General features: G+C 27.7%; 1 protein-coding gene across 5 annotated transcripts in view; it reads right to left on the bottom strand.

The window, feature by feature from the left end:
* Nucleotides 1-14,512, bottom strand: part of LOC126916816 (phospholipid phosphatase 1-like) — a 58,860-nt gene that overhangs the window by 21,532 nt on the left and 22,816 nt on the right. For 2 of the 5 annotated variants that reach the window (XM_050723011.1, XM_050723005.1), the window contains exon 2: nucleotides 4,170-4,332. In XM_050723011.1, coding sequence (XP_050578968.1) covers nucleotides 4,170-4,233 — 64 coding nt within the window. In that variant the 5' untranslated portion in view covers nucleotides 4,234-4,332. Of the gene's footprint in view, nucleotides 1-4,169; nucleotides 4,333-8,958; nucleotides 10,052-14,512 lie in introns of those variants that run through there. The other 3 variants (XM_050723009.1, XM_050723010.1, XM_050723007.1) reach the window with 3 other exon arrangements.

The following is a 14,512-nucleotide window of genomic DNA, read 5'->3' as shown; positions in this document are numbered from 1 at the left end:
CTTTTCTTCTTTTTTCGGGAAATTTATTGAAATGGTAATTTATTGAATATCTTAATGCCATCGTGACATTTTCAATAGTACTGAAGTATAACACTTGCCACCAATATTCACAGAGACATTCGATAAATTATTGTTACATACAGAGTGTATCGTCTAACTTTATCATCTGGAATATTTCCATTGTGAAATAAAATTTGAAAAGAAGATTTCCTATAGAAGTTCTATAACTTTGTAGAAGCCGATATATAGTAAAAATATATGCGTTGCAAACGGTTAATGAGATAAAAAGGTCGATTTTGTTTTCTTAAATAGAATGTTACATTTTGTTTACTTGTAAGTAATAGACAAACTCAACCACTTACAATCTAAGTATTTTAAGGTCAGCGAAAACAAAATTTTCTATTTAACTTTTGATGCTGCTGGCTGAGGTAATACTGTTAATTGCAAGTAAAAGCTGTTACACACTATCGACCAGTCGCCAGACACTGCATTGGGTTCAACCGTTCAACTGAATATACATACATACAAGGTTTTAAGTATGTACTCTATACACGCTTGATCGCAGCGACCACGAAACACGAGTGACGCGACGCAAAGGTGCGGGCAACAAATGAAATGATGCATTGAATCATATGCACGAGTTTACAGGACAAACTTCCTTACTGATTTGACATAGGCGAACCATTGATGATTTAACAATTTGCTCGAAATTCATTCTGTTTGACGGTCCCTGTAATGCCGACAACTTTCGAGTTTCGAGCTACCGAGCTTGGATGCTTGATTGCTTGGTTTTTAATCTTCCATCAATAACTCCATCCAAGCTGGTACATTAATTCTTCCATGATTCAGTGATATTTAAAACGTATTGGTATCAATGACGAGTATTTCAACATTTCTTTTACATGTTTATACGTAATCAGAAATATCCTTATCACTTACAGCTTAGAACGTGTTCAAAAATAAGTGAACTATCTCAAGAATCGAAGATCAAACGAAACGTCACTTCTTAAGCAACGCCACAGCAAGTTAAGTAGAAAACGTCGTTTATACGACCTTTGTTAACCTTACAGTACTTAGTGTTGCAGAAACTTTACAACTAAACGAAACGCAACATTCTTTGAAAAAAAAAAAAAAAAAACAGATTTGTTCGTTTCATCACGTCAACCTTCTGCAACGCTATACAAATATATTTACTATCCACTTGCTACCACAAAACTATGCAATTTTTGTAGGAAATATTTTAGATGATGACAGAACTAGATGTTACATGCTGCATATGTACATATGTATATATGTTTATATATGTGTTGTTAAACACATCATGAAATACTTAATAAATAAAAATGATAAAATTGAATAATTCTTTTTTACAAAATAAATTGATATTGAAATCTCCACAAGTAATAATTTGAAAAAGATTTAAATATTCCCCTGTGAAAGCAGAAAACTGTCACATGGAATTCATTTAACATTTGCAATAGTAATTGCTGATAAGTGTACAACTTGTACTAATTTTATTCGTGTGCAAAAAGATCGATTAGCAGACCCTAGTTTCTAAATTGAAGTATTTTGATTTAAAATCAATATACGATCACTTCCAATTTAAATATATGTACATAGTATATACGTTTACATAGAGTAATTATTATAATAATTTCACCTAAACACCTCAAGATATGTAGATAATTTTTACCAAAAGATAAGTTAATAGCAAGGAGAAAGTGTAACAAAAGTTTTCTTAACACTTTCCTTAACTACTACGTGCCAAGAATCCCAAAGTATTCCATCGTCTATACATGTTAATGATAAAAATAGGTGAACGGCAGCTTATTACAGATGAACGGCGAAGAATAATTTTCGAATTTAGAATAAGCTGATGGAAATGAAATTTTATTAAATAGCTGAATATATTGATATCATAGACCAACAAAATAGTTCTGAAAATAAAATGTGCTAATAGATCTATGTACTTCGAATAAATGCATCATATGTTACATCGCTTCTCTGAAGAATATTAGTCCAGGACAATCGTAATCATTCATTCCAAAATTTGATCAGAGTTTAATGTGGAAATTAGTAATTACATGACATATCGTCTCCTAAATGAATTTAAGGTAATAAGATGAACCATGCGCAAAATGGACAAGAAAATAATGGAAATTTTCACTAATGAATCAAGATTTAGTCGTTTTGAATAATATTGAAAATCTTATGTACAATGTCGAATAAGGGGAAATGTTGTCTAAGATGTACCAAATCCACTCTATGTGGATAAAGAAAATAATAAATTAATTAGGTATGGTTTGAGAAGGAATGACCATAAATGGCGTTGGTTCAATATAAACGCTGAGTCATGTAAAATGAACATAAGGCTAATTATTATTATACGTGTTTGGGAGTAGGGCGCCCTAGGGGGGTAATGATATTAATCATTTATGTGAAAATTAGATACTTCAAGGAAACAATGATCCAAAAATTTTACAAGACAATAATCTTAATTTTATGAAATGGTCAGCTCAACTATATGTTGGATTTAGATTCGATATGAAACGCTGTGGATTGATGTTGAGAAAGAAATATCGTTTTAAAGATTATCGAATTTATATTTAAATAACAGTACTTAATAACAATGTTATTTAATGACGCTTAATGACATTTTTATCTCCGACCTTCATATGAGGTCTAAGAGTAATTATTATTCCTTATTACTCTGTAATAATTCTTTAGTAAATGATACTTTCTCCTTCCTTTTTTTAATTTTAGCTCTTGAAACTCATTTGACATGAAATGTGCCTTAATTAGTAGGATAACATAGAATTTTATGTTCTTTTGTACAGTAATGCAATTTATTTTGTCACAACACAGTTCATTGACGTTTCACCGTACGCGTGTGTACCAGTGCACCAAGTTATTTAGTGCGACACGCCCGGAAAAATTCTAAGCAGACGGTCGAGTCATACAGTATTGTATTACATGGTTTGTGGTTTTCCAGCCAACTCTCATTGCACGCACGATTCGCTCCTAGCGTGCATTTAGTTAGTTAATGTACTTAATATGTATCTTCAATACCTACTATTATTAGATATACAAATGTCAAAAAGTACCTGATACCTCTTTATCGTAAATGGTTTATTTTTTGTATATCTAGCGTTTTGGTAAATGCGATATTCATATGACATTAGGAATATATAATATTTTGAAAAAAGTAAATTTGTAGTAATAAATCATAACGATACACTGAAATGTCAAATTAATTAAAAAATTGTCTTCTCTTTCTGTGAAAAATAAATGTTTTTGTTGCAATATGAAAATAAATAGCACTTTTCTTATGTGATTATTTCTCATCGCATCAATCATCATAATGGATTATTAACGGCTTAACTAAAATAATCAATTATATTTTATAATTTTTGGGAAAAATTAGTTTCTTTTAAAGATTATAGCAATTATTTAATTGCAATTTTTTAAGTTGCCTTTATAGAAAAGAAATCAATGGGAAGTGTTTCTATTCGTCTCCTGTTTTCTCCAAAAGGAGAAATGTGGAAGTTATAGAACAAAACAATTTTAATACTTTCTCATTTACTATTCATAAGTGCTGTTTAGAAACAATGAATGACATGTTCTTCCGTATAGCTAATTGTCGCTTTAATTAACAAGTGAGTTACTTCCTCATAATGATCGAAAAAATGTACTAAATTAATGGATATAAATATATCATGTATATCTAACATAAAGTTTATACATATTATAAATATTGATGGTTATTCGTTTGATATCGTTTTAATATTTTTTAGATATGACATATTTGTACTTATATTTTGCGTATTAAAATAAAATTAAAGATCTTTATATATTATGCATGCATATATGCATTCCCTTATACAGCATAACAAATTAAGGAAAAGCAAACATGACTTTAGCATTCCATATTTTCGTGTAAACAGACTACATAGTAATTTTTTAAGCATCTGATTAATAGAATTAGCACACATCGAATCAATGAAACTGCGGAAATTTAAATCGATTACATTCAGAAGAATATTATTATTATATGTATGTAGTAGGAAGTAAAAGAAATAAATTGAATGGTATGTCTGTTAATGAAGTTACATGATAATTACACGATGAATGTAACAATTAGGAAAAAAGAAAGGGAAATATATTCAAACCTGATAAAGCAAGTAATATATCCAGAAAGAGCACCCAACGTATAGTATTTTTACAGATACTCATGATCTTCTCGGAGACAGTTCGTGTCGTTACTCCGTCCGAATTATCCAGGATTTCCTCTAACGTCGCCGTACTGCAATGAGTCAACTGCTCCGTTGATCTCTGAAAAAAAAAGCATTTAGTAAAAATATGTATAAAGATTCTTACATATGGTACTTTACCCACAATTACAAAATACATATAAATTTAGGGAATTTTTATACCGTGTGCCTAAATTCATGGTACGAATGAAATCAAGGAGATTCTGTTGTTAAAAATAAAACGAAAATCAGCAATAACAAAATCGAATCAAATATTGCTTAATACTCAAAGAGACAGAAATATACAATCTGGAAGATTATTTTATATACGAATATAGATAAAAGAGTATAGAATAAAAGTTCTTCATTTATGATCAATCTAAGTATAATGTCGAAGCAATCTTATTCATTTATCTTCACTACCGTATCATTTTAAGTAGTATTATATTTCTAGTATCATCTACGTATGTATGGATGTATGATATTAAATATATAAACAAATGGTATTATCTCGAACATAATCAAAGTTCTGATATTGTACATACTCAAAATCGCTGATAGTAAATTAATTAACTTTGATTTTATCGTAATCTAATAAAGATAAAATTTTATACATGAATACCTACTTAATAACATATAGTTAGGAATCTTCTCATCTTAAATGAGTTTTAAACGAGCACGTATCTATTTCTTATTTCAAAATAAAAATTTTACAAAAGGCATAGCCATATGAAAGTTCCACTAAACCAAATTGAACTTGTGATGCATCGATTGAAACAGCTTCCTAGGAAAACCATTTCGACAAAGTTTTAACCTCCTACTCCTATTATTAGGATTATTGACCTAGGTATGAATTATAGTGTTACTGTTTGATTTCTTTTCTGATTATAGCTATAGTGTTACATATCTGGGAATTTTTGTAGATCTTTTGAATAAAAAACCTATTCTTAAAAAATAGGAGGTTTTAAAATGCCAATTTTTTATTGCAGTTCTTAAATGGCGACATTTAGGCATTTACAGTAGAACCTGCTTGTCATGTTTATTAACTCATAATTTTGTCAACTTTCCCAGGATGGTGCGTCATAGTTAATCACAGAAATTAGTTGCTCAACATTGAAGATTTCGCAAAGTATCTCAGCAAGTCCAATAATGTGTTCCACATATATAGTTAGTAAATTATCGCAGCAATAATGCAATTCTAGCTAGTTCTGTTTTTATTAGATGAGTGAATCATAGAATGTCTAACTTTTACTAATCTTCATAGGTGTCATCGTGGATCGCAGGATTTACTTACTTAACGTTGAAGATTTTGCAGAAGGAATGACATTTTAAAATTCACTCATTTAATAAAAACAAAGCTATTGAGAATTGCATGTAATACTCGTATGATACGCATATTATATCAATTATATAAATAGGTCACTCTTCCATGCACAGGAAGATAAAAAATAGTAATATTTAATTTTTCTAACTGTGACGTACCATTCCGAAAAATCTGACAAAATTATGAATTAATAAACATGGCAGGCAGCTTCTACTGTAAAAATATGTCGTCATTTAAGAACTTCAATATAAAATTGGCATTTTAGAACTTCCTTATTTTTTAAGATTAGATTTTGCTCCTCAAGAAATCTCCTTTCCACTAAAAAAAAAAACCTGTAAAAGATGTAACACTATCTATATAAATCTAATACTATGGTTATAATATATCAGATTTTTTTCATAATTCTTTATAAAATAAAATAAAAGCAATGAAGCACCAACTGTAAATCATGTTTAGGTTAATAACTACTACCCTAATAATGAGGATACGGGAGTAAAATTAGCTATGTCCTTCAGACAAAATTAAACTAAACATTCGATGCAAATAGAAATTCAACATGTGTTATTAGTCGTATGAGTAAAAACAAAAACTAATGCGTATAAAATTAATACTTCAATTTCCAAAGATTAGCAGTTATCCAATAATTATTTTTCTACTACCTTATAGATACTTTTAAAGACTAATGTAAAGCTCCTTATAGTTACTTATTGTAAGCTAAGCTAAATGTAATTTATGGAAAGTTAAATATTCTTATTTAGATAATTAATTAGTAAAAGGCATTGAAAGTAAAGAAGAGATGTTCTAAACTTCCTTTCCTTCTTTTTATTAGGAATTATACAGATAAGATTAAAGAATTGTTAATGCCCAGAAGACATTATTTATTCGAATTGATAATTTTAATTTTGATATCAACGTATCGAACAATCCTTTTTAATTTATTTTTATCAGTTGTAATAGAAGTTGATTATCAGATGTACATTAATTTAAATTCAATTGCATACAGTTTATTCATCATCTAACTTAAATACTAATTTGCATGGTTGTATTTAATACGTATCAGTTACAGAATCGTCAAAACAATATTTCTTATTCTTATAGCCACTAATTTAAATACAAATTACAACAATTGTCACTTGACTCTAATAAAATAATTATAGCAATATTCAATTAAGAACACCTACTTTACTGATAAGATAACAAGTAATTAATAATAAACGTTGAAACAATATTAAATTATGAATAATAAGTACAACACTAGCAACTAACCAGAACTGACGTTTTAATATAATTTGTCTGCCCTTGACATACTTTCTATCTATTCTAATCAAAATTTAATATCGAATTAAAAAATGCCTTAGTTTTTTATAACCAAATTTAAATATTCGAAATAACTTAAATCATAAATAAGTTCAAATCTACGAAAAAATAATTCACATCAAATATGTGAAAATACATAACGATATCTCTGACTTTAAAATAAGATACGTTTATACGTATAAAGATAAATACATATGTGTATACGTATATAAAATAACAAAGAATAAGTTTTCTAAATGTCAAATAACCATTACAAAATCATATTTCTTGCGTCTAAAGAACAATATTAAACAAGTTTACTGTAGCTAATATGCTTGTGTTGCAATAGTATGTTATCGTAAACAAAGAAAGAGTTTCTGATTTATAAATGAAACAAAGATATACTTCACGGTGCACTTTTCTAAATTCTTTGTTTATCTTTCAAGACAGGATGTGTTAAAAGTTTAAAAAGAAAATGCTATCAGAATAATTGAAAGAAATTACGAAGTTTGGAATAGCAGCTTAATCACTAAATTACTTATTATAGTTACTTATAAATATAATCTCATGTATTGAAAAGGCGAATGAATATTAACAGAAACTTAAATATTACAAAATTATAACAAATTACGATAAAATATTACTGAATACGTTATAACATACAATCTTTAAAAAATGATTTTTCTCGTTTAATATTTTAAATTGCAATACGAGAAATAATAATTTTTTTTATAAATAATAATATTTTACACTTCACATAAATCTCCATATTATTGTTATAACTACTTTTATTTCGCAGCGTTAAAAATAAATATTCTTTAAAAATAAATACAGAAAATTTTTTAATGTGAATAAGAAATGCATTTCGTAGTAAACTTTTCATATTCGTTTCCATATCCTATATTACCCAAGATTGGTTAAAACGTTCGTCATGTTTCAATTGTTCAATCCTACTTAAGGAGCTCAACAAGCCTTATACATACTTCTTTAAACTCATACGATTCTTTTGTCTCTTCCAGTCTTTTCCTTTAAACGGAAGTAAGAAAGAATGAAAGCAAAAACCGGAAAAGCAAAACTAACACAAAGAAAATGTGATTTCATAAAAGTAATTAAACGATAATTCCATTCAAACCATATACGTGTATATTTAAGTACTACATTGCATTACTATTTCTAATACTACGCATTATATAGGCTACGCAAACCATGTGCGAATAATTCTTATCGCAATCTTTTAATAGAGTGTTACGTATTTAGTGTTAAATAACATTATACTATGACACTGATAAAAGCATTAATAAATTTCCTTCCCGTTCTTTTCGGTATAAAAAGTTTAAAATATAAGACATTTGACTTTCTCATTTGCATTTTTAAAAGATTATCTATTTCTTAATTGAACATTCTTTTAACTATATATTAAAAAAATATATATAATATTAAAATACGGTCACGCGCTATTACTATTAATTAGGTCGAAGCTTCGAAAACCTCGATTAATGACACTTGATTGAAAAACATGGTAGCACATCCGCATATTCAGAGGGGAAGACAAGCAGTTTTTAACTCATTGTCAGCTATTACTATGAAATTAATTAGGGGGAAAGAGAAACCTCGGACGAATAAAGATACTAGTTCACTATACGCTGATCGATATATTAGACTTCATTTGACCGGCCTTATTAATATTTTAAATCTATCTTCCCCGGAATCCTCATTTAACTTTCCTTTAATTTTCTTTAATCTTAAATTTAAGTGCGCAACTATATACGTAGATATATATGAATAATAGATTTATATAATAAAGTAACAATATATGTATAGCAATATTTGAGAACGATAATTATATATATTCTGATATATTTATGTAAACTATGACAAAATATAAAATAATTGCATTCTTTTATGTATAAATTCATGGTGGCAAATAGCTACAGAGTTAGCTTTTAATACTAAATTTAAGATTAAAAAAAAAAAAGAACAAATACAAGAGAAAATAATTTGCAAATTGAATATTTTGTAAAATTAACTTTTTTAATATTATACTAGATGCATAAAGTATTGAGAGTACTTATATTGTTATGTACGAACCTTTATTATTAAGATGACATTCTACTTCTACGAAACACCTTTAGTGGGACACGAAAATATTCGAACATCCATATAGATTCTGATCTTTATACTTTGAGTATCGACTAGATACTCAATAATAATTCTATCAGTTGAGGAAGAAATAGATAAATTTTATGATAAAAATGTTATCAATAGCGTTATCAATGTATGCGTACATTGCTTATAATAAACACGTGACAAATGTTTTATGAAGAAATATTGAAGTCGATAAAACAGAAAAACTGTCGATTAAATATAACATTCGAATGCTTTGTAAATTATTGACAATTATTCATAAAACTCACAACATATCTTTTATGTATTTTACTTCATTAATTTCCTTCAATTATCATCCTCTCTATTGTCTGTTATCTCTTATAATCAAAATAATCATTTCAAATAATTATTTAAAAAAAATATCTTTATATGAAGCACAGATATAAATAATAGTAATATAATATTTTTGGATTATAGTCGAAAAAATATATTTTCAATTTAGAAGAAAAATATTTAGATTAGTTTCGGATCTAATAATAATTATTGAAGGTAATAGTTTATCTCAGTTAATATTTAAATTAAGGATTAGCACTAAACACTTTTAATATTAACATATTTTATTTAAATTACGGTTTCATAAATTATGAGGTAAAAGTCTGCCATCATAAATTGAAGAAGAAGAAAAGACAGATTGTTTCGTCATTTCGTCATTTTTGAGACAACCAAGCTTCGACGACAATCTGTAAAGACTAGAGACACCTTTCAACGTCTTATTTTACATTCATTGACTATATTTTAACATTGAAAGTAAGCACTGGAATCATAAGAAACTTTAAAGTACCAAAAACTACATCCAATAGCACTCTTTACTTTGAGAAGAATTAAATTGAACATTAAACAACTCGCTATTTTATATGTATCGAAGAATAACGATAATCCGATAAGAAATTTATTTAAAAAAGTAAACGTCTTCGTATCAGAACTAACGACACATTTTACAGAAAATATGGAACAGTAACTGATTCAACTCGAAGCAGCGTCGAAACACAACTGGCGTACCTCGTCTTCAATCAACGACTTCCCTCGCAAGCTCGAATTAAATGTTCTACACACCCTCTTGTCCCCTCCACAGACACACCAATGAAAGGATTCAACACGTGTGGTGCTGTGCGGTTTAACACAAACGCTTCGATAATACCACCAAGACAAACGGTAAGAGGTCCAAAACTAAACTACGTTATAATTTTATTCAGACTTTTAATTAAATTACTTAACATACTGTCTGAAAAGTAATGAAGCTCTGTATTAGATCAGTCATATAACTGAAATATCACTATAGAATAAAATATCCTTATATTGATAAATATAAATGTTTTCCATATATTATTCTTGTTACGCTGTTGTATCAGCAATACATCATGTTAGGAACTATGTACATACATATTTCACTCTTGTATCAAATCTTTAAATTATAAGAAGCAATACATTGCAATATATAATTAAAAACAATAATTTTTTTATTCTTGCTCTCTTTCTATAATTTTTATACAGTATAAATTTACGTAATATTTATAATACGTATATTCTTTTTTTATTTTGTATAGTAAGTAAACTTATTTCTACAAATCATTGCTTGTTACTGCTTTTAAATGTTTATTACGCAGTAATTACATCTACAATAATTGGAGATAGAACTTATAACATTACCAATACTGAAAATATGATTATTGTACAATTCATTAATAGTCAAAAAGCATAATGTTCTCGTCTTAGACTTAATTCCTCAATACTAACGCCAACAGAAAACTTTCAGGATCAAAAGAATTAGCAAAAATAGAAAATATACTCGTATCATCGTATTAATTGTATCATTAACGTTTTATATTAACCATATCTTTTTGAAAAAGTGAACTCCGTAAAAGCCAAAATCTATTCACCATTTGATATTCATAATACTGACGTTATATCCAGTACATACATGTATGGAGAGTTCAGAAGAGAATCAGCGTAAATCCAACTTTCTCTAAAAATGTGTTATGCAGTTCAAAAACCTCTTTATTGTTGGAACAGTTGATAAATCAATTAAGTAATTACTTTCATGCGTATGAAATAGTTTTCAATACTTATATTGATCACAGAATTACTAGACAAAATTATACAGATCAATCAGTGTAAGTCACTTTAAAATCGCGTCAACTTTATGTTTAGTTCTTTGTTGTTCAAAAAATAATTGTACGCTGTTTTACTTACATCATGAAAGAAAGAAACGAAAGTACGCATTTTTTATTATCAGTAAGTCGCCATTTCTCTGATACTGCATCCGAATACATATTTATCTGATAATAAGCGAAATTTATCTGATTGCGATGATGGTAAGTGAAACGAAAACTTTAAAAGAATTTGTTATAAAGAAACTCTGCAGAATGATTTCCCATTTTATGAAACCAACATAAAGCCAGTATCAAAAGGAAGACCTTCGAATTTACTCAATGTTGTTAGGAACCCACTGTATCCAGAGCGTAAACCCGTGAGAAAAATTAAAAAGAAGTACATGTCTGTTTTATTACATTTTATTGAAGTTCGCCAATCAAAAAATACGACCATCAACCTCAAAAGAAAATCAAATGAATCTTGGTGCAGGAGATAACAGTGAAAGTGATAATCCAGACGAATATATTAATTATATAATACATTGACTTATTCAAATTTTCCAATGGACATTCGATATAAATCGCAATCTTTTCATTTAATCTGATTTCTTCTGAAACACCATGGCGATTTTCTTGTTTTTCTTGAGATCAAATTCATTTGTATGTTGTTTTATAAAAATCTATTTTTGAATTTTTACTACAATTGTCACTTTTTAAAACTAATATGTAAAAACCTTATTTATCTCAGTTTTAATGCCAATAGATCTACGCTGATAGGCTTCTGAATCCTCCGTATGTATATCATATAGATGTATCTTAAAAATGCATATCGTTAATTTATATATTAATCCAGTTACAAACGACAATCATATACAAATTACATGAAAAAGTCTTCCATATCCATTATTAGCGTGAAAGGTAACCTTTTATAGATCTAATTATTACGTATATACTTCTAATGAAGTTCTATGAGTACTTACGTACATACTTTGCTACTTCCGAATTCAATAAAATGATTCAGTTTAAATACGAAGAAACGATTTCTAGTAAAATCCTTAAACGTACATAAATGTTGGCTTTTACAAGACATATACGGTAATTCTCTAAGAAATATCTCATATGTGCAGAGTGTATAGAAAGTAAATGTAAAAGCCGTCACAGTAAGACTGCACTTCCCGATCGATGAAGATTTATAAAAAAAATGCAAGTAAAATTAACCTTGATCTTGAAATTCAAAGTAAAATTTCTTTATTGCATTGTATACTTTTATCCTTATCATGAAGATAAAAGGTCTTAAAGGAATCATAGATCGCAACTTAATGGTTCTCTTGGAAAATGATGTTAAAGTTTCATCAATCGCGTGTGTGTACATAAACTTAATAATTAAATATATATGTATATATATAAGTATTTTATACATATATTTTTTTTTATTTATAATATATTTACATTTCGCAGTCGGATAGAGTTTGCAATTGAGTTGAACAATTAAGATATCAAATTGAATGTGTTTTCCATCATCTAGAATCAACGTGTAATCTTGGGGAGAAACTTGGCAGGAATATAGGAATATGAGTCCGAAGCTGTTTAAACAACAGTGATGCCCATGTATGTACATATGTAGAATGTAGAAGCTGACGTGCAGGCACATTTATTACGCAGATGCAAAAAGAAAGAAAGAAATAAAGGAAGGAACGGTATGTCTAATGGTGTATCTGGAATGTCTACATGCAACAATAGATGTTATTTATCCTGCATCAGAGTGCAAAATGTAACCATATAGTAAATAAGGTGAGTCCAAAAACCAATGAAACTTTAACATCATTTTCCAAGAGACTGGTTGAATTGCGACTCATAGCTCCTTTAAGACTTTTTATCGTCATGATGAGCATAAAAGAATGCGATGCAATAAAAAATTTGACCTTAAATTTCAAAGTCAAGGTCAATTTTGTATGTACTTTTTAAACAAATCTCCACCGATCCATAGATGTAGAATCACGCTATGGTGGTTTTTACGCTTATCTTATACCCACCCTGTACATATACGAGACAACATCCCCAAGTGTAAATCACCGATTTTAATGAAACTTATGTATAATGCAGTTTTCAGTGAAAACAGCTCCCAAAGCTGTAAGTTAGAAACATATTTCACGAAATATTTCGGAAACTATTAAATTTAGAAAAATGATTTGTGCATAAAAATTGTTTGTTTTTAACTAAAAAAAAATAGTTATTTAAACAATATTAACAAAAATACTTGTTTAAAAATATGATAAAAATTAACATGTTTTTGTCAATGTTTATCGTAAAATGTTGATCCATTTTCATTGAAATTTTTACAAATACACATATATAAACTTCAAATAATGGAATAAATTGTAATTGTGATTTTTAATATTATAACAAAAATTATCGTCTTTGTTACTTTCGTCCGTTTTACATACATACATATATAAATGAAATTATTAACCATGTATGATGGTAAAAACTGTAAAAATTCTAACAATTTGTGATCTTCTATATGATTATAATATGTTCTTCTTCGAGTAACCGAAATTAGTACCCCACACGTAGCAACTCTTCTCCATAAATCTTCATTTCATTTTAAACTTCAAAATTAACTAGAAGATACCTTATTAGAGATCGTTGAATTCATCTTTTTAGTATAAAAGTATGAAAAGCAGTATAAAAGGCAGTATTAAAGAAAATATGCGATGCTATTAAAAAATTCCAGGTAACCTTGATATCTCAGAAGTTATAAAAATATATATAAAGGAAGATATAAAAAAAATAAAAGTGTATTTATTTAAAGATTTGTCATCTCTATAAAGTACGATTTCCATTTCAAACATTTCTCAATAAAATTAGTAAATATTAAGCTATTTCAAATGATCGTTCTTATTGCCTCATTCTGTGTATTAAAAATAATTATGTGTAATAAAACAGAAATATTTATTCTTAAATAATAATTCTTTATTGTTCTTGTATCTATATTAATAATTTATGATTTCAATTTACCGCTAATATGTCAGTCTTTATAAGCATGTATATACGTATATATAATTCAGTGTACGCATACGCGTTAAGATGCAAGTTATCCGTTAACAATACATTATTTTCAGTACAATTTTGTATATTAATTCTTTATTTCAAATTCTTATATTAATAATATAGGAATCCATTAAATATATAATATAATTTAAAATTAGAAATTGAAAAATAATTATATTTAAAAATTGCTTTTACATGTTATATACATATATGTTACATGTTATAAATCAATTTTTAAACTATCTAAATATTTTACTTAAAGTAAAAATAAAAATAGAATATTCATATGAAATGTATTCAGATTTCTGTATTATATTATCAAAAGTCTTATAAAT

This window comes from Bombus affinis, chromosome 5 (genome assembly GCF_024516045.1).
Source record: "Bombus affinis isolate iyBomAffi1 chromosome 5, iyBomAffi1.2, whole genome shotgun sequence".
Taxonomy (NCBI): domain Eukaryota; kingdom Metazoa; phylum Arthropoda; class Insecta; order Hymenoptera; family Apidae; genus Bombus; species Bombus affinis.
Note: the sequence above shows the minus strand (reverse complement) of the source record. Positions and strands in the feature narration are given on the sequence as shown.